Below are 27,005 nucleotides of genomic sequence, written 5' to 3'. Positions count from 1 at the left end.
TTAAGCTCTCCTCCTGTTTTTTAATTTTTTTCTCCAGTTGCTGTTCAGATTGAGTTTGTTTCTCTGCCTTATCTTCTAACTCACTAATTCAGTCCTCTGCTTCTTCTAATCTGCTGTTGAAACTTTCCATGGTGTTTTTGATTGTAGCTATATCACTTTTCATTTCTTCCTGATTCTTGCATAGGTTGTTGATTTTCTCATCCATCCGGTGAATGAATTGTACAACCATTATTCTGAATTCTTTTTCTGTCATGTTGCATGCTTCAACTTCATTAATTTCCTTTCTTGGCGACTCCTCATTGTCTTTCCTCTGGGTGTTGTGTCGTCTCTTCATTCTGATTATCTCCCAATGGTTCAAACGTCGAGTTGTGTGGGCCTGGGCCGTGTGCAGTGGGAGCCTCACACCACCCTAGTGTCACTGAAGAGCTCTGACCCTAGGATGTGTTGTTGTTGTGGGTTGGTGGGAACCAGGCTCGCTCAGAGTCAGTGTTGCCAGCACTCAATGTGGCCTCATGCGCACCGTTAGAATCAGGGAACCTGCCTACACCGTGCTGAAACAGAGACCCCCCCTGGAGCATGTTGAAAATCTGTACCGCCTAGCGTGCGCCAAGGGTCAGAGTTCCCCAAGAATCCAGTATCAGAGTCTCTGTTGCTTCACGCTACCTCGCATTGAGAATCAGGGTCCCTGTGTGCCCTTGCACCAAGAATTGGAGTCACTGGCTCTTAGTATGAATGCACAGGGAATCAGGATCTCAGGCGCAGGTGATAAGAAACACAGTCAAGTCACTGGTGCTTGGTGCTGCCTCCTGCCCAGAGAATTGGGGTCCCTGGGCCTGCGCTATGCGGGACAAATTCCCGGTGTTCGCATGATTGCTCCCAGCCCAGGGCTCCAAAGCCAGCACTACACGGGATCAGTTCCAAGGTGCTCACGCACTTCCAGGCTTAAGTTCCTGTAACAGCACTGAGGCCCGGGCAAGGGGTGGGTCTATCAGTTTCTATGGCGCTGCCCTCAAGCCTGCGGGGAGGGGGCGGGGGGGGGGGGGGGGGCTCTGTTACTCATGGATCTGCCACAGGGATTTCTGAACTTTTGGTGTCCGCAGGTCTGTAGCTGTGGTCACAGGTCTCTGTCCCCAGTGGCTGAAGGATTCTGGCATGCGTCTGAGATCAGACTGGGTAGTGATGAGGCCAGGATCCTAGTCTCAAGCCACTCTGTTTCCCAAGATGGCATGGCCGCCCAGGAGTGTCCACGCTTGAAACAGGGCTCCACCGCCTAAGACTGCCCAGTTTAGCAGCCCCTTAGAAGACCTGCAGAATCTAACTTTCCCTAGCTCATACACACACACACCACACATGTCCACACACTCCTCTATCACTTCCTTGCGCTCTCACACTCTCTCCCTCCCTACCTTCCTGCCGGTCGCCATTTTCCGCAAAGCTGTTTTTAATTTTTTTAAATGATGTTCTTATTGATTTTAGAAAAAGAGAGAGGAAGGGAGAGTGAGAGAGAGAGTGGGAGGAACATCAAGTGGCTGCCTCCTGCACATGCCCCTAGTGGGGATTGAGCCTGCAACCGGGACATGTGTCCTGATGAGGAATCCAACTTTCTACCTCTAGGTGCACTGGAAGATGCTCAACCAACTGAGCCACCAGCCAGGGCTATCCTTCTTTTTTAAAATTGCTTTTACTATTATATGGCCTTTGCATTTCATGTAAATTTAAGAGTAAACATCAATTTCTTTAATAAATCTATATAATTTGGATTATAATTGTGTTGAAGTTACTCATCAATAAAAAAGGAATTGATATATTGCCAATAATGATTCTTCCAGGCTTTGAACATGGTGTATGTCGCCATTAATTTAGGTATCCTTTAATTTCTCTCAATAATACTTTGTAGTTTCAGTATACAGATTGTACACATCTTCTATCAAGTTTATCCTTGAATGGCTTATATTTTTGATGATATTGTAAATAAAGGTTATAAATATTAATTTATTATTCATTGCTAGTACATATATAGATATAAAATTGATAATCCTACTACCTTGCTAGACTAACTTTTTGCGTATACTGGATTTTTTGTAGAGTCCATAAAATGTTCTATTATAGGAATTTACAAACTATGGCCAGTGAGCCAAAACCAGCAAACCATTGTTTTTGTACCACTTATGGGCTAAAAATGGTTTTACATCTTTAAAGGGTTGCATTTTCAATTGCTATATATAAATATCCGCATAATATCCTTGATTTTGAGTCTTAAATAACCAAGCCTAAAATGTTTACTATCTTGCCCTTTACCAAAACAGTTAGCTAATCCCCACATCATAACATGCACTGTTATCTATAATACAGTTTTATTTTGTTTTTTCCAATTAGCATGACCCTCATTTAGTTTTCTTGCTTTTTGCACTGGGTCTACCTTCTGTATTATAGTGACTACAAGTGTTGAGAGCAGAAAAGTTTGCCTTGGTCTCAGTCTTAGAGGGAAAGCATTCATTCTTTCACCAGTAAGTTTGATGGTAGCTGTAGGCTTTTCTTAGATCCAATTCTCAGACTGGGAAAGTGTGTTCTATTCCTGCTTCCTAAACATTTCTGTCAGGAATAAGTGTTTGTCAAATATATTTTTGCATTAATTGAGCCAAATATTTTTGGTTTTGTTTTCATCTGAAAAATATGGTGAACTACATTGATTGGTTTTTGAATGCTAAAGCAACTTTGCATTCCTTGTACATGCTCCACTTGGTCATGCTGTATCGTTCTTTTTACAAAGAGGGTTTAATTTGCTAAAAAATGTGTTAAGAATGTTTGCATCTATGCTTATGAGAGATCTTGGTTTATAGCTTTTTCTTCTTTGATTTCTAGTCTTTGATTGGGGGTAAGTGATAACCAGAATGGTAAACTGAGAGTTTTTCCTGGGGTCGTGTCTGGCAACACCAAAAAATGAGCTCCATGGACCAGAAAATGTAAGCAAAAGTGTGGAAAATTTATTACAAGCAGATTCAGACCCTCCTCACGGGAGGGGGCCCAATAATGGGCTGCCACACACACACCCCTTAGGCCTTGTAGTCCAGGGTATATATGTGCTACAAGCCTGCTCTATGTCTATGCCGGGGTCCAGTCCCAGCAGGTCCAGGGGTCCCCAAAGGTGTGGACGGAGTCGGCGAAGAAGGAATGACACGGAGACAGCATTCAGTTGATCAGCAGCTTAGCCAGGATCTCTAGCCAGGATCTCCAGCCATGTTCTGGTCTGGATCTCCAGCCAAGTTCTGGTTAGGAGCTCCAGCCAGGTTCTGTGTCCATGTTGTCTTGCTAGGTTCTCCAGCCAGGTTCAGTCACCAGGTTCTAGTCAGGCTCTCTTGCCAACCTCTGCAGTCAGGTTCAGTCCAGGATCCCTTGCCATGTTCTCTCCAGCGAAGCTCCTCCATCTCCAGGTTCCGCGTAGGTTCTGTGTAGGTTCTGTCTTCTGAATTCTGTCTGAAGTTCTGTCCCTTTCTGTCTTGTTACAACTGTATTTATACCAGTTGATTCAATCCTATCAATCTCTATTACAAAGGTTAGGGCGTTTCTTATCTCCATTCCAGGGAGAAAAGATTATGTAGCTTAAGCATGATTGTTCATAGTTAAAGTGATTAATTACCCGCCTGGCACTTAGTTGAGGGGTTTTATTCCCTCCCTAACTTCAGGGGAAAATCCCTACCTAGGGATTCAACCTTTCTCGGAGAGGTGACCTTGGTTAAAACACAGCGCCAAGAAGGTGAGCAAACATATTAAGAACCGCAAGGATGGACCGGCTCCCGGCATGTCTATCCCTGTCGTCACCTGATTGATTCCCTCAATTGTTCCTGCCCAGCAACTGGCCTGAACTTTCCCTGTTTCTGTGTTCTTTCTGTTCCTATGCTGAACTTCCTGTTTCTCTGCGTCAGTTGGCCTTATTGTTGCAAGCCCCCTCCCCCTTGTTTTCCCATGCTCCCCCTTTGAGTCCAGAAACATTTTATTATTCCTGCGTGGCTGGTCCTGTGATTAGGCTGCTCAAAATGCCCTGTCTGCCCTGCCTATGTTCCACCCGCCTTTGTTTCCCACGGGACCCTGCCTATCCGCCTGCATTTCAAGTTAACTTCTCTCATAAGGGCAATGAGAATGAGTTGAGATGTGTTGCCCCCTCCCCCCGCCCCTTGTATGTTCTTGGAACAACTCATGTAATGGCGTTACATCTTCATTAAATGCTTCGAAGAGTTTACCAGTGAAAACACCTGAGCCTGGCATATGCCTTTCGGGAGGTTTTCAGCTACAAACCTTTAATTTCTGTACTAGATACAGGCTGTTTGGGGTCATTCCATTTTCTTTACTGACCTTTGGTAGTTCGTATTTTTCAAGGAGTTTTTCCATTCCGCTAAGTCAGCGGTTCTCAACCTTTGGCGGTCAAACGACCCTTTCACAGGGGTCGCCTAAGACCATCCTGCATATCAGATATTTACATTATGATTCATAACAGTAGCAACATTACAGTTATGAAATAGCAACGAAAATAATTTTATGGTTGGGTCACAACATGAGGACTGTATTTAAAGGGCCAGAAAGTTGAGAACCACTGCGTGGTCCAAATTATAAGGATAAAGTTTTTCATACAGTATTTTATTATCATCTTAATTTCTGCGCAATATGTAGTGATGGCTCTTCTCTCATTCTTGTTATTTGTAAATTGTGTTTTCTGTCTTCCTGATCAATCTCACTAGAGCAGTGGTTGGCAAACTCATTAGTCAACAGAGCCAAATATCAACAGTACAACGATTGAAATTCTTTTGAGAGCCAAATTTTTTAAACTTAAACTATATAGGTAGGTACATTGTTATTAACTTAATTAGGATACTCCTAAGCTGGCCTTTGCTAAAAACGTCCTCAATCTGATTGAGGTGTGTTCGCTGAGGTCGACCCCTTCCAACTCTCCCATCCACACTCGTCTTGTATACTTGTTCCGTCTGTCTCCTTTCGTTCATCCTCTCTATATGTCCAAACCACCTCAACATACCTTTCTCAATCCTCGACACTACATCTTCTTTCACTCCACAATGTTTCCTAAAATTAACTTAATTAACTTTACTTAAAGTTTTAAGTTTTAGTTAAACTGTAGATGTGTTGAATAAAACTTGATATCATACTTAATAACGATATTATTTATTGATAAAATTAAATTCCTTACAATTTACCTTACAATATCCATAAAATTAAATCATGACAATGACTGACAAACACTAATGTGAACAATGGCCTTGCATCTCCTTGGAAAGTTTGGGTAAGTCAGGTTTGTATGTTGTTGTTTTTCATTTCAGGCACGATTCCAGGTTCTCATCAATAAGACGACTTCTCAATTTACTCTTGATAAGGTTCATGCTTGAAAATGATTGTTCGCATAAATATGTAGACCCGAATAAGGAAAGAACAGCAAACGCTAGTTTTCTCAGTTGATTATATGAGTCAGGAATCTATTCCAGGTGTTAAAAATCAACATATCTTCCTTCTCCAGGTCTTTCAAAGCAGACCACTTGTGCTGTGAACTAAGTGCACATTTGTTTTTCTCCAATATTTCTATATCAGCACAAAGACATTCAAACTTCAAGCTCCACAGTTCTTTGTTTTTTAAATCCAGCAATTGCATTTCAAAGTTGCCAATGTCAATATTAAAGGGAGAAAAATTTAATTCTGTTACAGTAGCATTGAGAGGTTTTTTAACAAAGGCTAACATTGCTTTGCTGTTTCTGAATTCCTGAAACCTGTTGAGAAAAGCTTCCCTCATATTTAAAAGTGTTGTTTTGAAATAGCAAATGTCAATATCAGAATTATTTTCTTGGTGATGTTTCAACAGGTTTTGAAAGTGAATCAAAGTTTCTCTTTCAAAATCTTGAGCAAAAAGAATGAAATAACTTCTTCTAACATCAAAAAAAAACTGTGTTTCCTTTCCCCTGTAGTTTACGATTAAGCTGATTTAAATGAGACGTAACATCCACCATGAAATAAAATTTTGGGATCCACTGATCGTTCGTTAGTTCTGGATAGTGAACACCCTTCTCAAGGAGAAATATTTTAATTTCTGTTAATAAGGAAGCGAAACGTTTCAAAACGTTTCCTCTTGATAGCCAACGTACCTTGTTATGCAGCAGCAGATCTGCATACTCACTCTCCATTTCAACTAAAAATTCTTTAAATTGGTGATGATTAAGAGCTTTAGCTATAATGGAGTTGATAATCTTAATCACCAATTCCATAACTTTGCAAATTTCTTCTGGAAATGTCTGCGCATAAAGCGCTTCTTGATGAATGATGCAATGGTAAGTAAGTATCTCGTGATTAATTTTTTCTTTCAAAATAGCAAAAAACCCGTTTCTTACGCCGGTCATACTTTTCAACCCCTTGGTTGAAATTGAGAAAATTTTATCGAGTGGAATATGATGTTTTCAATGCTCTCAATTACAGCATTTGCTATATCCTCTCCACGTGTTTGACCTCTGAGTGGCAATAATCCTAAAAGGTCTTCTTTAGGACCTGTAGATGAAATAAATCATACAAAAAGTGAAACTTGCGCTGTATCATTTATGTCACAAGACTCGTCAACTGCTATTGATAAAGCTGAAACCAATTTAAGATCTTCAACTTCTGGTTGGTTATATTCAAAGACATTTTGACTGTTCTATCTTTCACTGTTTTAGCAGACAATGGTAACTCTTTAATTTTTTTTAGAATATCTGCTTTGTTCTTAAAATCCCGAAATAGTTCTTCAGATGCATTTATAAAACAACTTTTAATGTATTCGACGTCTGTATATGGTTTTCCTTTCTTAGCAATCTCTTGACTAACCACAAAACTTGCAATATTAATATTGTTGGGAGATTGCATCCAGTAATTAAATAAAGAACTTGATTTTTCTTGACTCTTCTGAAGTTCCTCAACTGCTTTCTTCCTTGCATCACCGACAGGATATTTAGTACTAAATGACACGTGTTTAGTTGTAAAGTGTCTCTCCAAATTTGATTTCTTGTTATGCGCCAATTTTTCCTGACAAATAAAACAGGTTGGAAGGCTATTTAAGTTTTGAATAAATGCGAAAGTCTCGATCCATTCAACTTTAAATTCACGGTTTTCGTTTTTGTTTTTCTTTGCTTCTTCTTTGTAGCCATGTCAAACAGGGCACCTAAAAAATGTTTCATTTTATAATAATAAAGCCACCAACACAAAAGAATTACAATTCTTAAATTGATGACAAAAATAGCTGTAGGATTTGCAGCTGGTTGGAAAAATACAGGTAACTTTATGCTTCGAGTAGGTACTTTTGTCACCCGCGCGCGATTTGCGGACACGACTAGCACTAACCACTGCACATGAGACTGCTGACTGACTGGCTCACTCAACTCCTGCATGAATCGTGCGTGCCTCCCCCGCGCTGCATATCCCGTGGCCCACCTGCCCCGAGTCTCCAGTCACCGGACCAACCAACACCCCCACTTCCAAACCACTTCTTCAAAATAGACTCGCCCAGGCCGAAAACCAACTTCTGCGCATAGGCCACGAAGTTTCAATCGCACTGTACGAGCGCGCCTGCACGTGATATTTTGTGGAAGAGCCACACTCAAGGGGCCAAAGAGCCGCATGTGGCTCGTGAGCCACGGTTTGCAGACCACTGCACTAGAGGATTGCCAATTTGAGTGACCTTCTCTAAGAATTATATTGTTTCATTGGTTTCCTCTATTATTTTTCTGATTTCATACCATTGATTTCTGCTCTATAATTTCTTTCTTCTGCTTAATTTGGGCTTAAGTTTCTATTCAATTTTCCAGGTTCTTGTTCTTGGTTGTTGTTGTTGTTGTTGTTGTTGTTGTTGTTGTTGTTGTTGTTGTTCACCCTCACCAGAGGACATTTTTCCATTGATTTTTAGAGAGATTGGTTGCCTGACCAGGGCTGGGGATTGAGCCTGCAACTGAGGTACATGCTCTTGACCAGAATCTAACCCGGGAGCCTTCAGTCCGCAGGCCAACGCTCTATCCACTAAGCAAAATCAGCGAGGACCAATTTTCCAGGTTCTAAGGAAGAATCTCAGTCCACTGATTTGAGATTTTTCCTCATTTCTAATATAAGCATTTGTGCTGTCCTTGTCCATTGCAGCCCTGCTTCTGATGCATTGCATCAATTGTGATCTATTGTGTTCTCTTTCATTCACCTCAAAATGCTTTCTAAGTCCTCTTCTAATTTCTCCTCTGACTCATGTTTTATGCAGAAGAAGTGTGTAAGTGTACAAATATTTAGTAATATGTTTTTGCATTGATTTCTAACTTAATTTTCTTTTGGTCAACAAACTTTGTATGATTTTAATCCTTAAAAATTCGTTGATCCTTAAATTCCACCCACTACCCCCTCCCCCTCCAAAAAAAACCCACTTTTGATACAATTCAGGGTCTGTTCATGTTAAAATCACCTCATAGAATAGGAATGTATGGATACTTCCTTGATCATATGTGTGTGTGTGTGTGTGTGTGTGTGTGTGTGTGTGTGTTTCATTGGAGTTAAGGGCTCCTGTTTGGGAAGACATAATGAGCTTTTATGGTTTTATTAAAATAGAATTATTCAATTTTTAAACTATATGATATATTCTTCTGACTATTTTTAAATAAAGAGTAAAATGTCACTCCGATGGAGGCAGGGGACCACCAAACCTCACAGGAAGGACAGTGGCCTGCTCCAGAGTGCAGTCTCGGGAGGTGCTTGGAGCCTGCAGGTTGTAGTATTAATCTCTTACCTGTTAGAACATGTACAAGACCAAGCTCCTTGGACTCCAGGCAAAAGCAGGCGTTAGGATCTGCTCCATTTCATGCTTCTTTGCTTCTCAAACATCCCTAACGGCTTGTCAGGTTGCATCACATTTTGGAAACCAGGAAGGAACAGTCAGGGAAATAAGAGCTGGGTGGGCTGCCTGCCACCCTCTAGGAAGGAATGCTGGCATCTCCCAGTCCAGATGTGAGAGGGAGAAGGAGAAGGAAAGTGCAGTGTTGCCACCTGCTGGTGAACATCACCCAGGTTATACCCTTAGAGCTGCAAAGAGGGATCTTGAACTTCCAGTAGAAGGAATGTGTTTTAGCCTCGTTTTACATCAAAAGAAAGACAAAATATAACTCTGAAATCTTTTGAAACATAATTTAGTTCTTCGAGAGTGTAGCAATGAGAATTTTTAATCATGCCTTACAGGGATTGCTAGCATCCTCCTTATTGCTCGTGGCTTCTGCTGCAATTATCTCGTCTCCCCTGTCTCTCTTCCATTTCCCAAACCTGCTCTCCCACACTGCCTTTCCAACAACACCCAGCTTCTTGTGCTCAGTTAGCCTCCTTTATTTTCCATTTCTTTCCCGGCATCTAACATTTCAGATTGGACTCCATTTTCTGTCTTCTTCCTGTCTTTTTATGTATAATGAACTATTTGGGCAAGTTTTTTTACTTCCTTTCTGGTAACCTTAAAAGTGAGTTTTATCATTGTTTTCTTTTATTTTGTTTCTGATCTTATAGTCAAAAATTCCATCACTACATAGGTAACTACTTGTATATGTCCGTTATTCTCTTTAATGCCTTTAAATTGCATGAATATTATCCATCCAAAGCCTAAAGTATTCCCTAAGCTCAGAAAAAAAGTCGTCTAGATTCGTTCTATTCACCTTTTCTACAACACTTAGTCTACAGTGATTGGAGGTTGCCGCATAAAGCTTCCTCGATACCTTTTCTCAGTTTCTGTGGCTCATGGCAGCTGGAACAGGGCGCTTTCCCTTGTTCTCTCTCTCACATCTTCTATTTTGTTGTGATGATAGGACCCTTTCCTGAGAGTCCCATCGAAAACTACTGAATAATTCTTCACGGCCTTAAGAGTTCTCCCTCGTCACCTTCACAGTGAATGCAGTTGAAAATGAAACTGCAGCATGTATCAGCTTGTCTTCTCTTCTTTAAGGATCCCCATGTACATGTTTGCCTCCTTTTGCCTGCTGTCTATATCAGTCACTGTGTCACTGGCAGACACATCTGGGAAAATCAATCGGGCAGAGAACACGGTCATCCAAAGGGGCCCTCAGAGATGAAAGCTGTGCTTCACCAGTCCCCTCAGGAGATTGAAGGTGCGCCTCAGCAGTCCTCTCAAATTGAATGTGGGCCTCTCCCGTCCTCTCAGGAGATTGAGGATGTTCCTCATCAGCCTCTCTGATTGAAGCTGTGCCTCACAGCTTCATTTCTCAGGAAATGATAGCGCGCCTCAGCAGTCCTCTCAGGAGGCTGAAGTATCACCTCACCAGTCCTCTCAGGATATTGAAGGTGCGCCTCACCAATCTTCTCAGTTGTTGTCCCTCAGACTTCTCAGCATGATCAACATAGAGAAGTGATGGCCTCAAACATATTAATAAATGTGGCTTTTGTCCAATAGAGTGAATTTCAAAAAATCCACAGAAGTCACACAGTTTTTTGTTTTGTTTGTTTTGTTTTAAATATATTTTATTGATTTTTAACAGAGGGGAAGGGAGAGGGAGGGTCAGAAACATCGATGAGAGAGAAACATCGATTCAGCTGCCTCCTGCACACTCCCCACTGGGGTTGTGCCCGCAACCAAGGTACATGCCCTTGTCCAGAATCAAACCTGGGACCCTTCAGTCTGCAGGCTGATGCCCTATCCACTGAGCCAAACCGGTTAGGACTGTCACACAGTTTTGAAGACATACTTCTGCCTGAACTTAATTGTCGACAGCACAAACAGGGAGGCCGTGGGGCTCCCCAGTTTCCTTTGGCAGGAAGCAGATGGATAAACTGCTAAGCTGCAAACAAGTGCTACTGCAAAGAAGGATGACTCAAGAGAACCAAGAATCCAGAGAGGGAACCAAGAGACACACTTCAAGGTGACCCCTGGGTAATCTCCTGCCTTGAAAGTTAACGGGAAACGTGACTTGCTTCCAACCAATAATATGGTGAAGGTGACGGGTTGTCCTTGATGAGGTTTTGTTATGTAGAAAATGTGATAGGATGACATCCAAGTAGAGGAGCACGTTAAGGTGTGAATGGATTCTGGCTCACAGAAACTGTGGGAAAATAAATGTGTGTTACTTTACTTGTGGTTTGTGGTAATCTGTTATGCATCAGAGGAAACCCAGTACAATCACTGATACCTGTTAACCTATTTTATCTTGTCGTCAATCTCTGGACTCTTTTTTTATGCCATTTTGCAATGTCCCTTGTTTCGTTTTAGTTTGGATATATTATCAATTTGTAATTTGGCCCTCACTTTTAGTATGACCCTGTCTTTTTTTAATCTTTACTGTTGAAAGTATTACAGATGTCCCGTCATTTCCTCCCACTCCCCACCTCTACCTGGTTCCCACCCTGCCCCAGACCTTCATCACCCCATTGTCTGTGTCCGTGGGCAATGCATATATACATATACATTATTTGGTTAATCTCTTCTTTCCTCCCCTCCCCCATTCCCTCTGAGATTCGTCAGTCTGTTCCTTGTTTCCATGCCTCAGACTCTATGTTATTTAACAGTTTATTTGAATAGATACATGCACCTCTCTGTTCTTGCAGCATTATTTACAACAGCCAAGACATGGAAACAACCCAAATGTCTATTGATAGATCAATGGATAAATAAAATATGGTAAATACTTTACAATGAAATACTATTCAGTCTTTTAAAAGGAGGAAAACTGCCCTTACCAGTGGTTAGAACATTGGCCTGGGCACCAATGGGTCATGGGTTTGATTCCTGATCAAGGGCATGTACCTGGGTTGCAGGTTCAATCCTCCGGGCACATGCAGGAAGCAACCACACCAAACAATGTATCCCTCACATCTATGTTTCTTTCTTTCTCCTCGCCCCCCCCCCTTCTCTCATGTGCATGTACCCTCCCCCCCCCTTCTACTCTCTCTCTAAAAATCAATGGAAAAAATTATTAGGTAAGGATTAACAAAAAAAAAAACATGATACTTTTTTTTTAAAGACGAGGAAAACCTGCATTTGTTACAACATGGATGAACCTGGAGGATACTATGCTGAGTGAAACAAACCAGATACAGAAAGACAAACACTGCATAACACCACTTACAATAGAAATCTAAAGTAGTCAAATTCATAAAAACAGAGAACAGAGTGGTAGTTTTCAGAGGCAAGAGAGAGGAGGAAATATAGAGATACTAGAGGCCCAGTGCACGAATTCGTGATGGGTGGTTGGCCGGCCTCGCCCCTGATGGGGGGGAGGGGCATGACCAGGGGGAAGGTCAGGTGGCGGGGGGTGCCATTCTGGTTGCTTGGCTTTTATATAGGGTGTCCCAAAATTCACACAAGATTTGCAATTCAATTGCAAATCTTGTGTGAATTTTGGGATACCCTATATATATAGATCATAAAGTCACAGATGCCACATTTCGCTGGGCTAAATTAGGGTGTGTTTCTTCTCCCTTTCTTGGTGTGCACCTGCTGTAGTAATCAGGAGGCCGGATTTTGCAGTATAAATTTCACGAGGTACACTTTGCTGGCAACAATATTTGGCATTTTCAGGAAAGGACTGCCATGTTCAAGATCCATGTTTCACCTTTGGTTTGCCTTCAGCGGCAGCCACCAAGGCACAGTCATCACTCAGGCCCCTCCCTAGGATGCGGGTGGCACAGGCCATGGCAACCGACCCAGCCCCTATAATGGAGATCTTACTGTGACCAACGGCCTCCTCTGAAGTTAAATTCTTCGTAAGCTCACACTTGACAGTCGCCACCTTGGACACAGGGTAACGAGCCAAGGGCCCCCGAGTGGGATGCAGGCTAGCGGGACACACGTCATCCCCAGACACAGGAAATTCACTCCATGGCGCCCACTCTCTGCTGGCCCACAGGAGCACTAATCAAGGAAAGAAGAGAAACAAAAATTAGCAATAAGAGAATGAAAGAGGGACCATTATAGATCCTACAGACATTAAAAGGATAAACAGAGGATCTTTTTTAATTTCTTTATTGATTAAGTTATTACATATGTGTCCTTATCCCCACATTACCCCCATCCCCCTCCCACTAATGCCCTCACCCCCCTGTTGCCTACCATTTGCAACAGCATGGATGGAAAAGAGGATCTTTTAACTAACCTATGCCTACTAATTCAATAACTATACTTACATATGTAGTTTAGTTTTAAAATATTAACAAATTACTGGGTGAGACCTACCATTTTCATTTTACAGTTAAGAATGCTGGGTTAAAATAATGTCCATAAATTGTCTGAAGTTATGCAATTGCTTACAATAAAAGCAAGTATTTTAAAGGTTTTGTTTTGTTCTTTTAAACTTTATTGACTTTAAAGAGAAGAAGGGAGAGGGAGAGAGAGATAGAAACATCAATGATGACAGAATCATCCTTTGGCTGCCTCCTGCATGCCCCCAACTGGGGATCGAGCCTGAAACCCCGGGCATGTGCCCTAACGGGGAATCGAACCTAAATCTCCTGCTTTATGGGTCGACGCTCAACCACTGAGCAACACTGGCTGGGCAAGATAGAGTATTTTAATCTCAGTCTTTTTTATTACAGAGTCTGTGCATTATCGGTAGTTCCCTCCAGCCTCTGCTGTTAGGATATGATGTCAACAGTGGTCAATTTGTGACTATAAAGAGGTCCTGGAATTAATAATAAAACTAATGATAGACTTAAATTTTAAAGCACATTAAAAAATACAGACTTTTACTGTGTCAACATAGTAACTTGAGTGCCCTTACAGGTGGTCCCAGAAAATCCTCACTGTGGAAGCAGCGATAATTAACATAACATGCAATTGAATTACAGCATTCTACATTAAATCACATCTTCTAAAATATGCTTCAGAATACTAGCAAATTGTTGGAAAATTTCACATTATTTAACAGTGCATCTTCTTCCACTAAATTACCAAGAGAAACATGTTTTGCCCTATCAGACAAAAGGAGATTCTATGTTGGTCAATGTCGTACTCATTCATTATTAGTCAGCTTACTGATAATTTTGTGTTGCTAAGTGTAAAGCTGCTATTCTGGCCTCAAAAGCAACTAAGAAGTGACTAAATGTGTAACAGATCAATGAAACAGAGGGGCAGGCAGAAAGTCAGAGTAACAAACCTTCCCAACCTCCCCTGACATGTGCACATGCGTGCGCGCGTGCACACACACACACACACACACACACACACATCTGTCCATTGCCAGGTGGCAGGACTTGGCCTGGACTTCCCTTTATCCCACACGACCTCTGAAACCGGGCTCTTACTGTTTGATGGTGCCCTGATCCTGTGCCTTTAAAACTCCAGCCCACTAAATGGATTAAAATGAATAAGAAGATCATTATAGGTGAAATCTAATGTCACTGCAAACAAAGTGTTCGGTCTGCCGCCGGCGTCTCAGGACCCTTCTCCGGGATGCAGTGCAGCTTGGAACGATATGAGGAAAAACTGTGTTCTGTGCAGAGTTGGAGGCTTCGTGGTAAACGGGGTAGATTCTAATGGAACCAGAAAACACCTCCAGGTTCACGCACACATGTCAGTGGGAACAGGAGACATGAGACCACCAGCAGCTCCCAGTATCTCTGCCAAAATTCCAGGGCCAGCCCTGCACAGGTGGAGCCACGCTCAGGACCCACATAACCCAGGCGGTTCTCCTGGGTGTGTGTCATGTCCGCAAGCTTCGGCTCAGACAGGCAGCCATCGCAGGCCACAGTGCAGAGGGCAGAAGGTGCCGGGAGGGGAGCAGGGCCCGCTGTTAGTGTGCACTGCACGTGACTTACAGCGCTACAGGTGTCACCAATGTTTGAAAATGCAGGCGTTTAAAATTAGAGTGCTTTTGACAAAGTGAGAGAAGAACTTGCTTAAAGAGTACAACGGGGGGTGGGGGGGAGGGGATGTTCATTGGCTCCCATTAGAGGAGGTCTTTTTGAGAACAGAGCTGATCCAAAATACAGAAAGAAAGTTTCCTAAATGCAGAACTTTTGTCTCTTGTGCTCCTCCTGGATCCCAATCACCTAAAACACAGTGGGTGTGTGGGTGGGGAGTGGGGTGCAGCCGACAAGGGCAGACGTCCCAGAGGCAGTAACAACATAACGCAAAGGACCCTGCCCAGGGACCACCCCTGAGGTGACCCAGCAGCCCCTTGGGTGCACACCCGCCCCGCACATTCTGTCAGAGTGGAGAGGCTTCTGTTTCTCCCCTCTCCCTCCATCTATAGAGAAAGGCTCCCTCTGCTCCCCGGGGAGCCTGTGCCCCTAGGGAACTTCCCAGAGTCCTGCCAGATCTCTTCTAAAAGCGCTTCAGCTGGCAACCGGGGTGTCAGCTCAGGGAATTCCTCTGATGGCTGCGGTGACCCGCGGGCGAGGTCTGGCTCCCCCTGGTGCTTCCTTCCTGTTCTCCTGTCTGGATCATTTCTTTGCACAATGTCCTCCCTGCTCCACTCAGAGCAGCCACTTCTGAGGAGACCTGGGAGGAGGATGGCCCCCGCGGAAGCTCTGATTCTAGGGGCCCTGGCTCTGGCCTCCATGCTGAGCCCCTGCCGAGCTGGAGACATCAGGGGTGAGTGCTCGGTGAGGGTGTGGATTTAGGAAGAAGTGTAAGAACCCGAATGCCTTCGTTTAGACTTAGCGGTCGTGAAACCCAGTTCCCTCCCATCGGAATTCTTATGCTTATTTTCCCTCCCAGAAACCAAACCCCAGCCCAAAGCTATGCTCAGCTTGTAGGCTGAGCTAGATGTCATGCTGTCCCGGTGACTGCAGTGGTCACCAGGGCCCTGTTCTCTTTCCAATGTCACAACCAACCAACACCGTCTGGACGTTGTTGTGGCCTTAGCTCTGGTAGCTCCTCACAGTAGGTATATTTCTCCAACATACTGCTTTTCTTTAGCAGCAGTTTGTGAGCCTGCTACTTCCAACCCACTCAAAACTCTTTCAAAGCTATTAGTTATTGCATTTTAGCTGTCCAGTTTCTTACAATGACCATCCCCATAAATGTTTTGTGCCACATGTAAAGTAGCAAGTCATTCATTTTTTGTTCTCAACATAATTTATACTCTGGGTTTGGGCTCAGAAAATGAGGAGGATAAACTTTATTGAAGATAATTGCAATTGGAAAAATAAAACGAATTAATTGGATGACATTAAGCAAGTCAATTCATTACGTTGATCTCCAGATTCCTCATACGTAAAATTAATCGATTGACTCATTGTTCTAAAGAACACGTGATCAAATAAAATAAGTACACAGATGTGTATATTAAAAACAAAGACCTATATAAGTGCCGGGTACAGCACGATTATTCTGAGTGTCACTTCCCGTGTGTTCCACAAAGTTGGGATGGTGCATGATGGAAAACCCAGGGACTTCAAGCAGGTTAGTCTCAGCGCATCAACCCAAACCACCAGCCCTGTCACCTCTAGCCAGTAAAGCTCTAAAAAGAGGTAAAAACATATCCATTACCTGGCTCATTCACCCCCCTGCTCTCCATCTCCTTTCCACACACCTTCCTGGTCTAGGGCTCGTTCCTCTACTTTTCAGTCTCCAAGCCAGAACTTTGCCTGCTTTGTCATGGCAATGACAACAGTTACTGAGACCTACAGCAAAACAGAGGGAAATAGAGATATAGAATACAGTGGAATCTCCAAAACATTTTCCAAATGAGATTTATTAGTTCAACAGACACTGAGTGTGTCTGAAGCACTCCTCTGGTGCTTAGCATAAACCAAGGTTCTTACCCATAAAGAACTCAGATGATTTAAAAATATATTCAATCAGTAAATAAACTCCATGGTGTGTTAGAATAAGATGAATGCTTTGAAAGGGTAAGACAGTATGGGGAGATTAAGTGATTAGAGATAAGCTTAAGAATTAAATGCACTTATTTATTTTTATTTAGAAAATATGACTGAATTCTTACTATGTACCATGACTCTACCAGGAACAAGTCATAGCATCCCAATGCCTCCTGGAGGGCACATTACCATGGGAAGACAATATATGTGCCTGAAAGTTATTAGGCGATCATGTGAAGAGCTTACATCTCGATACCCTAAGGTACATAACACAGAAACAGGGGCTGACAGCAGACCATGCCAATGTAACCTACACTATGGAATAGAGTTTCTTGTGCTTTTGTATAATAAAGCTTTTCCCCTCCCTCTATATTCCACCTTCCCATTCATATCTCCTTGCTCCGGAATGGCCACTCACCAGCTGACCACGTGGGCACTTATGGCACAAATGTTTACCAGACGTATGGCGCCTCTGGCCAGTTCACATATGAATTTGACGGAGATGAGCTGTTCTACGTGGACCTGAAAACGAGGGAAACGGTGTGGCGGCTGCCTGAGTTTAGCAATTTCACCAAGTTTGAAACTCAGAATGCCCTGCAAAACATTGTTGTGGCAAAAAGAAATTTGGACACCTTGATAAAAGATTCCAACTTCACACCTGCCACCAATGGTGAGTGTCCCCAGTTCTGTCTCTCTTCTCACATCCCAGGTCTCACCTCCTTTTTCCCTGGAAGAGCTACTCTTCCCAGCATACTATAAATCCTTCCCCTTTCTATTTCATCTCCTACCAGATACCCTGTCCCCAGCATATCCATTTACTCTTTAAGCATCCCTCCTCCTGGTTCCATAAAGCACTCCTTATAATCCAATAAGAGGACGTTCCCAACTTCTTAGCCTAAGAAGTGTGTGCACACACGCATGCACGCATACACACACACACACACACACACACACACACAGTGTCCTGTGCGTTCCCAAAGAGAGGAAAGTGTCCTGAGCTTCATAGTGATTCAAAGGAAGAGGACGGCTCAGAACGAGAGGTGAAGATGATGGCACCCCTCTGAAGCCACACAGATCACAGTAACTTCCTCATTCAGAAGATGGGAAAGGCAAGATAGAAGTTTTGGACAGTCCTGCCCATAATAAAAAGAAACAGTGAATGAAATGATCTAATAAACAGGTGGAAAGGGGGAAGCTGTTGCTTACTGTAAAAATGAGCCTGAAAAGACAGGGAAAATCCACTAACAGCTGGGGAGCTGGGACCGGGAGGGCCACCCGAACTAATTAAGAAACTCAGGACACGGGTGTCCCAAATTCAAACCAGTGTTTTGTCTTCGTTGTAGAAATTCCTGAAGTGGCTGTGTTTCCGAAATCTCCCGTGACCTTGGGTATTCCCAACACCCTCATCTGTCTGGTGGACAACATCTTCCCTCCTGTGATCAACATCACTTGGTTATACAACGGACACCCCGTTGCCGAAGGCGTTGCTGAGACAACCTTCTACCCCAAGAGTGACCACTCTTTCCTCAAGCTCAGCTACCTCACTTTTCTTCCCTCCGCTGAGGATTTCTGCGACTGCAGGGTGGCGCACTGGGGCCTGGAAGAGCCGCTCCTCAAGCACTGGGGTACGCCGCATCCCTTCATTGTCCGTACACCTTCCATTCTGTCCCACGTCACATGGTCTTGCCTTAGAGCCCTAAACCCCCAGGGCCACAGGTTTATTTCCCACAACTGTAAGTTTTCTAATAATTGACTATACCCTTCTCCCAAAGTCCAGATGTCTTGTGCCTTTCCAAACACACACATTGGCCCCCTTATACACCCGGCATACAGTGCCCTTTGACCCTGTGAGCTTCTTTTTTCTCAGAGCCTGAGATTCCAGCCCCCATGTCAGAGCTGACAGAGACTGTGGTCTGTGCCCTGGGGCTGGCCGTGGGCCTCGTGGGCATCGTGGCGGGCTCCGTGCTAACCATCCGCCGGCTGCACGCAGGGGCTGCCTCCAGGAGCTGGAGGACCACTTGAGTCTCAGCCTGGAAAATGGGAAGGTAGGAATCAGGTGTACAGATCCGGGGTGATGTTTCTGCAGGTAGTGAAGCCGGGGAGGGGGGAGGATTGGCACCCAGGATACATAAATGTGTTTGAAAATTTGTGGGAAAATTGAAGAATGGGTTGGCCTTGGGACAGGAACAGAGGACCCACCAATCTTGTGCTGTTTCCTGTTTCAGGTCATCGGTCTTCATAAGAAAGAGGAATGGTTCAGACTCAGTTCCCTGTCTTGGCCTTGATGTATGACCTAGACCTGCTCTCTGCTCCTTCCTCAGCCTCCTCGTCTCCCCGCTTGAGTGGAACTTGTGACCAATTTTTCCTTCAGAGACCACTGACCTTTATGAATTCTTCCTACTCAGTCTTCATTCATCTCCTACCTTTCACAGAAAAACCTGGGCCATTCTGCCCAGCCACCTGGTTCTTAGTGACTCTAATTCAATATCTGTACTGAAAAAAAATTATATCTCTTTCCTGGATATCTTTGTTTAGAGTATAATTTTCTCTAAATGGATAAGTATGGGAGACCTCATGCTGGAATGTTAGCAGACATCTCAGCTCATTTAACCTCTTTCTCGGGTCATGTTAATAACACACAGTCAACGTGTCCAAATGATATTGTAACATAATAAACATGTTTTCTTCCTTTCTGTACTTCCATTTTGTTCTCTTTCTCCTTACCCATTTAGGTATCAGTGAGGATAGTGCAAACTTTCTCCCCTCAGTGTAATGTTTTTTATATCCAAAAAATACCAAAAAATGAGGAAGGGACAATATTTAGGTTTTTTATTTTAAAATAGAATTCAAAAAAGTCTGTGAAAGAGACAAAAAAAATTGAAATAAAGTATTTTAAATACAAAATTGGATTTTGAGAATAAAAGTGAAATTTTTATCATAAGTATTAGATTTGTGACAAATGCAGAATGATTGAGAGGCTTCCTCCCCACTTTCTTCCCTAGATTAGATAGAAACTGTAGGTTGAGAAGAGACAGAAGTCAGAAGTGAGAGCAGCAACAGGAAACTGCAGTGTGTGCCCGGGAAGTCCCCACACTCTGCTCTTATTTGGGCGAATATCAGTGAGAAAGGAGAGATGGAGGGCATTGGCTGGCTAACGGGCCTCACTTCCCTGTAGGCACCTCCCTTTGACAAGAGCATAAATACAATTTAAACCACTTCATGCTCAAGCTCACCAATTATGTTTATTGATAACATTTTAATTTGGGTTGTTGTTATTATAGGAGATTTTGTAGGTTAACTAAGATTTTAGTAATATATTAATGCCACAATATTTCCAATTTACCTACTAGTAGAATATAATCCTTTAGTAACCACAAAATAGGCTGTTGAGAGGACCCACGAGTTAATGCATGTAAAATACTTAGGCTAATATGTGCCACACAGTAAGCCCCAAATACATTTGAACTAGGAGTATGATTTATATGATCTGGTCTTGAAACTCTAATCTCCATGCCCAAACATTGGGAACCGAGTTTAGTGCATGTTGAGCATTCTTTTTGCTTAAATTATTAGTTTTCTACATCTTACACAGTTCCAGATATTAGGCATTCTTACCTTTCTTGCTTTCTTACTTATTTTATTATGGTAAACTAGAGGCCTAGTGCACAAAATTCATGCGCGGGTAGGGTTCTTAGGCCTGGCCAGGGCCTTCACTGCCGGCTGGGGCCTCCTTTCCCCAGCTTCCAGATGGCGCCTTTCTTCATTCCATGCCCCCAACTGATGGTTAGTGCACATCATAGCAAGCAGTTGAACTCCCAGTCGAACAGCCGCCCAAGGGGACAATTTGCATATTAGCCTTTTATATGTAGAGAGATATGGGTGACATGACATTTACCATGTTAGCCATTTTTAAGTCCATGTTTCAGTGACATTAAGCACAGCCACATTGTTGTACAACCATCACCACCATCCATTTCCAAAGTGTTTTCCATCCCAAACTGAAACTCTGTACTCATTGAACAATAACTCCATCCCCATCCTCCCTCCAGCCCCTGACAAACACCATTCTACTTTTTCTCTAAATAAAGTTAACCATTTTATCATGTTGTAGTATGTATCAGAATTTTCTTTCTTTATGAGGTTGAATAATATTTCACTGTATGTGTATACCACATTTTGTTTATCCAGTCATCCATCAAATACATTTGAATTATTTCCATCTTTGGTTATTGTGAAAAATACTGCTATGAATATTGGTGTACAAATATATATTCCAATTCCTGTTTTCTATTCTTTTGAATATATGTATATATATACTAGGGGCCCGGTGCACGAAATTCGTGCACTGGGTGTGTGTGTGTGTGTGTGTGTGTGTGTGTGTGTGTGTGTGTGTGTGGGAGTGTCCCTCAGCCCAGCCTGCCCCCTCTCACATACTGGGAGCCCTCAGGCATTGACCCCCATCACCCTCCAATCGCAGGATCAGCCCCTTGCCCAGGCCTGACTCCTCTGACAGAGGTGTCAGGCCTGGGCAGGGGACCCTCATTTCCCCCCATCACTGGTTCTGCCCCCAGCCCAGGCCTGATGCCTCAGCCAGAGGCGTAGCCCCCCATCACCCTCTGATCGCCTGATCGGCCCCTTGCCCAGGCCTGATGCCTCAGCCAGAGGCGTAGCCCCCCATCACCCTCTGATCACCTGATCGGCCCCTTGACCAGGCCTGACGCCTCTGCCAGAGGTGTCAGGCTTGGACAGGGTACCCCCATCTCCCCCCGATCACTGGCTCTGGCCCCCGCCCAGGCCTGAGGCCTCTGGCCCAGGAATCATGCCTGGGCAGGGGACCCCCAGCTCCCGGGACTGCCAGCTTCGACCGTGTCCAGCTCCCATCGCTGGCTCCACCCCTACTTCCTGCTATCACTGGCCAGGGCAGCAAAGGCGCCTGATTCTCCTATCATGGCTGGGGGGGCAGGGCAAAGGCGGCCCCAGGGGCCGCCTTTGCCCTGCCCCCCAGCTCTTAGCTCCCCCCTGGGTTTCTGATCACTGTCAGTGGCAGGGGGCTTCTTCCTGCTTTCCCTTTCGCCTCCCTGCATTGTGCCTACATATGCAAATTAACCGCCATCTTGTTGGCAGTTAACTGCCAATCATAGTTGGCAGTTAACTGCCAATCATAGTTGGCAGTTAACTGCCAATCATAGTTGGCAGTTAATTTGCATATAGCCCTGATTAGCCAATGAAAAGGGTATCGTCGTACGCCAATTACCATTTTTCTCTTTTATTAGATAGGATATATATATATATATATATATATATATATATATATATATCCCCAATTTCTGGATCACATGGTAATTCTAATTGTTTTAAGAACCACCATAATGTTTTTTACAGTGGCTGCAATATTCTACATTTCCAACAGCAATGCACAAGGGTTCCAATTTTCCTACATCCACACCAACACTTGATATTTTTCTAAATTTTTTATCATAACCCTCTTAATGGGTGTGTATAATTACACACAAAAAAAGGATATATTTAATTCTTTTAACAATAAAGATTTAATTTTTAAATTTTTTTTAAAAAATGGTGAATCATATGAAATATTTATCAAAAGAAATAAAACCAATAAATAAAATTTTATTTTTCTGAAATTCAAAATGATGAGTACATAAGGAAATAATTTTCACAATTTCAGAGTAATATTTTCCTCTTAAGGGAAAGGTTGGTAATTAGAAGGTGCACACAGACTGCTTCTGGGAGGCCAGCTGTGTTCAGTCTTTAATCTGTGTGTTACCATTCCTTTCTCTCTCTCTCTCTCTCTCTCTCTCTCTCTCTCTCTCTCTCTCTCTCTCTCATAGAGATAGATAGATACATAGATACATAGATATAGATAGAGATATAGATATAGATATAGATATAGATATAATATGTAATTCCAAAAGAAATGCTACTATTAAATCCCCCATTATGAAAGTCTTATTCTCAAGTCATGAACTAGAGAAAGGTATATATCCAGGTCAGGAAATATAAATCCAATTTATTTTGAGAACTTATACTTTAAAGTAAGTGATGTGTTTAAGTTAAAAGAACTTTTAAACTATTATAAATTTAAGATCTTATGCTCTCCAAGAATGTGAATCTATGAGAAAAGCATTGTTGCCGAGAATTATGGTGATCCTCACCATACCATCCTCATTAAAGGACCCCAATCTAAGTTCAAGTATACGGAGCATGTATTATAAGGGCAGTATATAGAAAATAGTAAATATCTTCTGTTGAATGATGGGACTCTCTCTTTTAAAATGTCTTATGGTAAAAATTAATTAATTAATTAATTTAATATTTTATGGTGGCGAAGCCTCAAAAAGAACATCACCAATGATGTTTTAGTGCAAGTTACAAATGCCAACCTCAGTAGAGATCTGAAACTGGAAGTGGTAGACCTCATGTATGCGACCCAAAGCAAGACAAAAGGGAAGAGGTAAAACTTCATGGAAAAGTAAAGACCTTAAAAATAAAAAGAGAGGGGAAGTGAATCATTGGTATAGCAAGTTCCTAAAAGTAACTTAGAAGTAACAGAGAATTAGAAATAATTTATAGGCTTTTGTACTCTGCAGAAAACCTAATGTTTGGTTCAGATTTCCCTCATGCATTGAAAAAAGAGTGAATGTTGAAGTATAGTTTTAGGTAGCTTAATCAGAATTGCTTTCAGACTTGCTTCAGGGTTCTGTTAACAGTACAAGGGAGGTTAATGAATGTTGGATAAGCAATGTGGAGCAATGATTTTAAGAATCCCTTAAAATTCAAAAAATACTAAGTTAATTTCTTGTCTCTAAATTTACAGGGAAATAAACCTTACTGAAAATATGTTATAGTTTTTTAATATAAGTACTTTATTGTTTTATAAGTAAACTTATTGCAATTATTTCTCATACACATGCTGCTTTATTTATTGAATTCCAGTCCTCTGAAATAACTTTATTTTTTTTATTTAAGTTTTTTACCTTTTTCTACTACAGTTTACATTCAATATTATTTTGTATTAGTTTCAGGTATACAGTACAGTGGTTAGACATTCATATAATGTACGAAGTGATTCCCCTGGTAAGTCTAGTACCCACCTGGCACCATACAGTTATTACAATACTATTGACTATACTCCCTATGCTGCACTTTACAATCTGTGACTATTTTGTAACTGCCAATGTGTACTTCTCAGTCCCTTCACCTGTTTCACCCAGTCCCTCAACTCCTCTCCCCTCTGGCAGCCATCAGTCTGCCCTCTGTATCTGTAAGTCTGTTTCTGTTTTGTTAGTTTATATTGTTCTTTAGATTCTACATATAAGTGAAATCAGATGGTATTTGTCTTTCTCTGCCTGAGTTATTTCCCTAAGCCTAATATTCACTAGATCCAACCATGCTGTCACAAATGTAAGATTTCTTTCTCTTTTATGGCAGAGTAATATTCCATTGTTTATATGGACCATTCCTATTTATCCACTCTTGGCTATTTTAAATAGCAATGCAGAAAACATGGAGGTGCATTTATCCTTTCAAATGAGTGCTTTGGGTTTCTTCTATACATACCCAGAAATAGAATCACAGGTCATAAAAAGTTCCATTTTGAATTTTTTTTAGGAACTTCCATATTGTTTTCCATAGTGGCTGCACCAATCTGCAATGCACAGGGTCCCCTTTTCTCCACATCCTCAACAACACTTGTTTATTGACTTATTGATGATAGCCCTTCTGACAGGTGATATCTCATTGTGGTTTTAATTTGCATTTCTCTGATGATTAGTGATGTTGAGCATCTTTCATATGTCTATTGGGCATCTATGTCTCCTGTTTGGAGAGCTGTCTATTTAGGTACTTTATCCATTTTTTTTACTAGGTTGTTTGGTTTTTTGGTGTTACTTTTTAGGAGATTGTTTTATTAAATTATGAATATCAACCCTTTATTAGGTGTACCTTTGGTGAATATGTTCTCCCATTCTGTGGCTTGTCTTTTCATTTTGTAGATGGTTTCCTTTGCTGTGCAAAAAGTTATAGCTTGATATAATCCCATTTTTTAATGTTTTTTCCCTTGCCTGAAAAGAAAATCAGAAAAATAATATTATTGAAAGAAATTTCAGAGATTTTACTGCCTATGTTTTCTTCTAGGCTTTTTATAGGTTTGAGACTTACATTTTCGTCTTTAGTCCATTTTGAATTTATTCTTTTATATGATGTAAGAAGGTGGTCTAGCTTCATTTCTTTGCACATATCTGTCTCATTTCCCAACAACACTTATTAAATAGGCTGTCTTTACCCATTGTATGATCTTGCATGCTTTGTGAAATATTGACTTTTTAAGTGTGGGTTTATTTCCAACCACTCTATCCTGTTCCATTGATATATATGTTTGTTTTTGTGGCAATACCATACTGTTTTGATTACTGTGTCCTTGTTGTATAGTTTGATATCAGATAGTATGATACCTTCAACTTTGTTTTACTTTCTCAAGATCGCTGTGTCTATTCAGGGTCTTTTGTGGCTCCATATACATTTTTGGATTATTTGTTCTAGTTTTGTGAAATATACCATTGACATTTTGATAGGAATTTTTTAGAATCTACATATTGCTTTGAGTAGTATGGACATTTAAACCGTGTTAACTGTTCCTATCCATAGCGCAATATATGCTTCCATCTATTTGTATCTTCTTCCATTTATTTATTTATTATTTATTTTTTTATTTTTTAGTTAATCCTTACCCGAGACTATTTTTCAATTGATTTTTAGAAAGCGTGGAAGGGAGAGGAAGAGACAGAGAGAAACATTGATGTTAGAGAGACACATCAATTGGGTACAGGTCTTTTACCTTCTTGGTTAAATTTATTCTTAGGTATTTTATTTTTTTATGCAATTGAAAATGGGATTGTTTTCCTAGCTTTTCTTTCTGATACTTCATTATTGGTGTATAAAAACTCAACTGCCCTGGCTGGTGTGGCTCAGTTGGTTGAGCATCATCCCATACACTGAGAGGTCACTGGTTCAATTCATGGTCAAGGCACATACCCAGATTTTGGGTTCAGTGTGGGCAGAGGCAATGAATCAATGTGTCTCTCTCATCAATGTTTCTGTGTGTGTCTGTCTGTCTTTCCTTTCCTCTCTCTCTAAAAGAAAGTCAATGAAAACTTATTTTAAAAAATAAATTAATTAAAATGCAATCAATTTCTGGATATTTATTTTGTATCCTGCTAATTTATTGAATTTATTTATCAATTCTAATAGTTTTTTGGTGGAATCTTTAAGGTTCTTTATATACAGTATCATGTAATCTGAAAATGAGAATTTCCTCCTTTGAAATTTGGATGTCTTTTATTTCTTCTTCTTCTTGTCTGATTGCTATGCTAAGATTTCCTGTACTATCCTATATTATAAGAGCCTAATATGCTAAGTTTCTGGTAGTCCGATCTACCGGTCGGCCGTTCAACCAATCAAAGCTTAATAAGCTAATGATATGCTAAGGCCACTCAACTGCTCACTATGACATGCACTGACCACCAGGGGGCAGGCACTCCGACTGGTAGGTAAGCTTGCTGCTGGGGTCTGGTCGACCAGGACTGAGCAAGATGGGCTGGACATGCCCTAGAATCCTCCCACAGTCCCTCCCACAGCCAACCCCCCACATCCTTCCCTGGTCAGCCCCTATTGGCCCTGATCCAGACTGGGCAAGATGGGGATGCACACACCCTGGAGCCTCCCGCAGTACCTCTCTGGCCCCGATCGTGCTCTGGTGGGGTCCTTTGGCCTGGTCTTCACCTGCTTGCAATCCAGGACCCCTTGGGGTCCTTTACTCATTTTTTATCTGCAAAGCTCCTGATTTCACCTTCAATTTTGAATGGCAGTCTTACTGGATAGAGTAGTCTTGAATTTAGTCCCTTGTTTTTCATTACTTTGTATACTTCATGCCACTCCCTTCTGGCCTGATGTGTTTCTGTTGAGAAATAGCTTATAGTCTAATGGGAGAGCCCTTGTAGATAACTTTCTGTCTCTCTCTTGCAGCATTTAAGATTCTTTCTTGCCGAAACCGGTTTGGCTCAGTGGATAGAGCGTCGGCCTGCGGACTGAGAGGTCCCAGGTTCGATTCCGGTCAAGGGCATGTACCTGGGTTGCGGGCATATCCCCAGTAGGAGATGTGCAGGAGGCAGCTGATCGATGTT

At 42.0% G+C, this 27,005-nt stretch overlaps 2 protein-coding genes across 2 annotated transcripts in view; one reads left to right on the top strand and one right to left on the bottom strand.

Annotated features, from left to right (window-relative positions):
- LOC132237509 (HLA class II histocompatibility antigen, DQ beta 1 chain) overlaps positions 1 to 27,005 on the bottom strand; it is a 103,552-nt gene that overhangs the window by 62,521 nt on the left and 14,026 nt on the right. The window lies entirely within an intron of this gene.
- Positions 15,462 to 18,828, top strand: LOC132236580 (HLA class II histocompatibility antigen, DQ alpha 2 chain-like). Its single transcript, XM_059699695.1, has 4 exons — positions 15,462 to 15,574; positions 17,228 to 17,476; positions 18,150 to 18,431; positions 18,674 to 18,828. The coding sequence occupies exons 1-4, from the start codon at positions 15,493 to 15,495 to the stop codon at positions 18,826 to 18,828; spliced, it is 768 nt and encodes a 255-aa protein (XP_059555678.1). The 5' UTR covers positions 15,462 to 15,492.

The sequence above is a fragment of the Myotis daubentonii genome, chromosome 6, assembly GCF_963259705.1.
Source record: "Myotis daubentonii chromosome 6, mMyoDau2.1, whole genome shotgun sequence".
Classification (NCBI taxonomy): Eukaryota; Metazoa; Chordata; class Mammalia; order Chiroptera; family Vespertilionidae; genus Myotis; species Myotis daubentonii.
This window is presented reverse-complemented; position numbering and strand designations above follow the sequence as displayed.

Bases quoted from the DNA above. Each gene is read 5' to 3' on its own strand.
- LOC132236580 (XM_059699695.1), top strand. From the start codon at position 15,493: ATGGCCCCCGCGGAAGCTCTGATTCTAGGGGCCCTGGCTCTGGCCTCC. The intron at 17,477-18,149 runs GTGAGTGTCCCC...TCTTCGTTGTAG, and splicing joins CTTCACACCTGCCACCAATG to AAATTCCTGAAGTGGCTGTG. The intron at 18,432-18,673 runs GTACGCCGCATC...CTTTTTTCTCAG, and splicing joins GCCGCTCCTCAAGCACTGGG to AGCCTGAGATTCCAGCCCCC.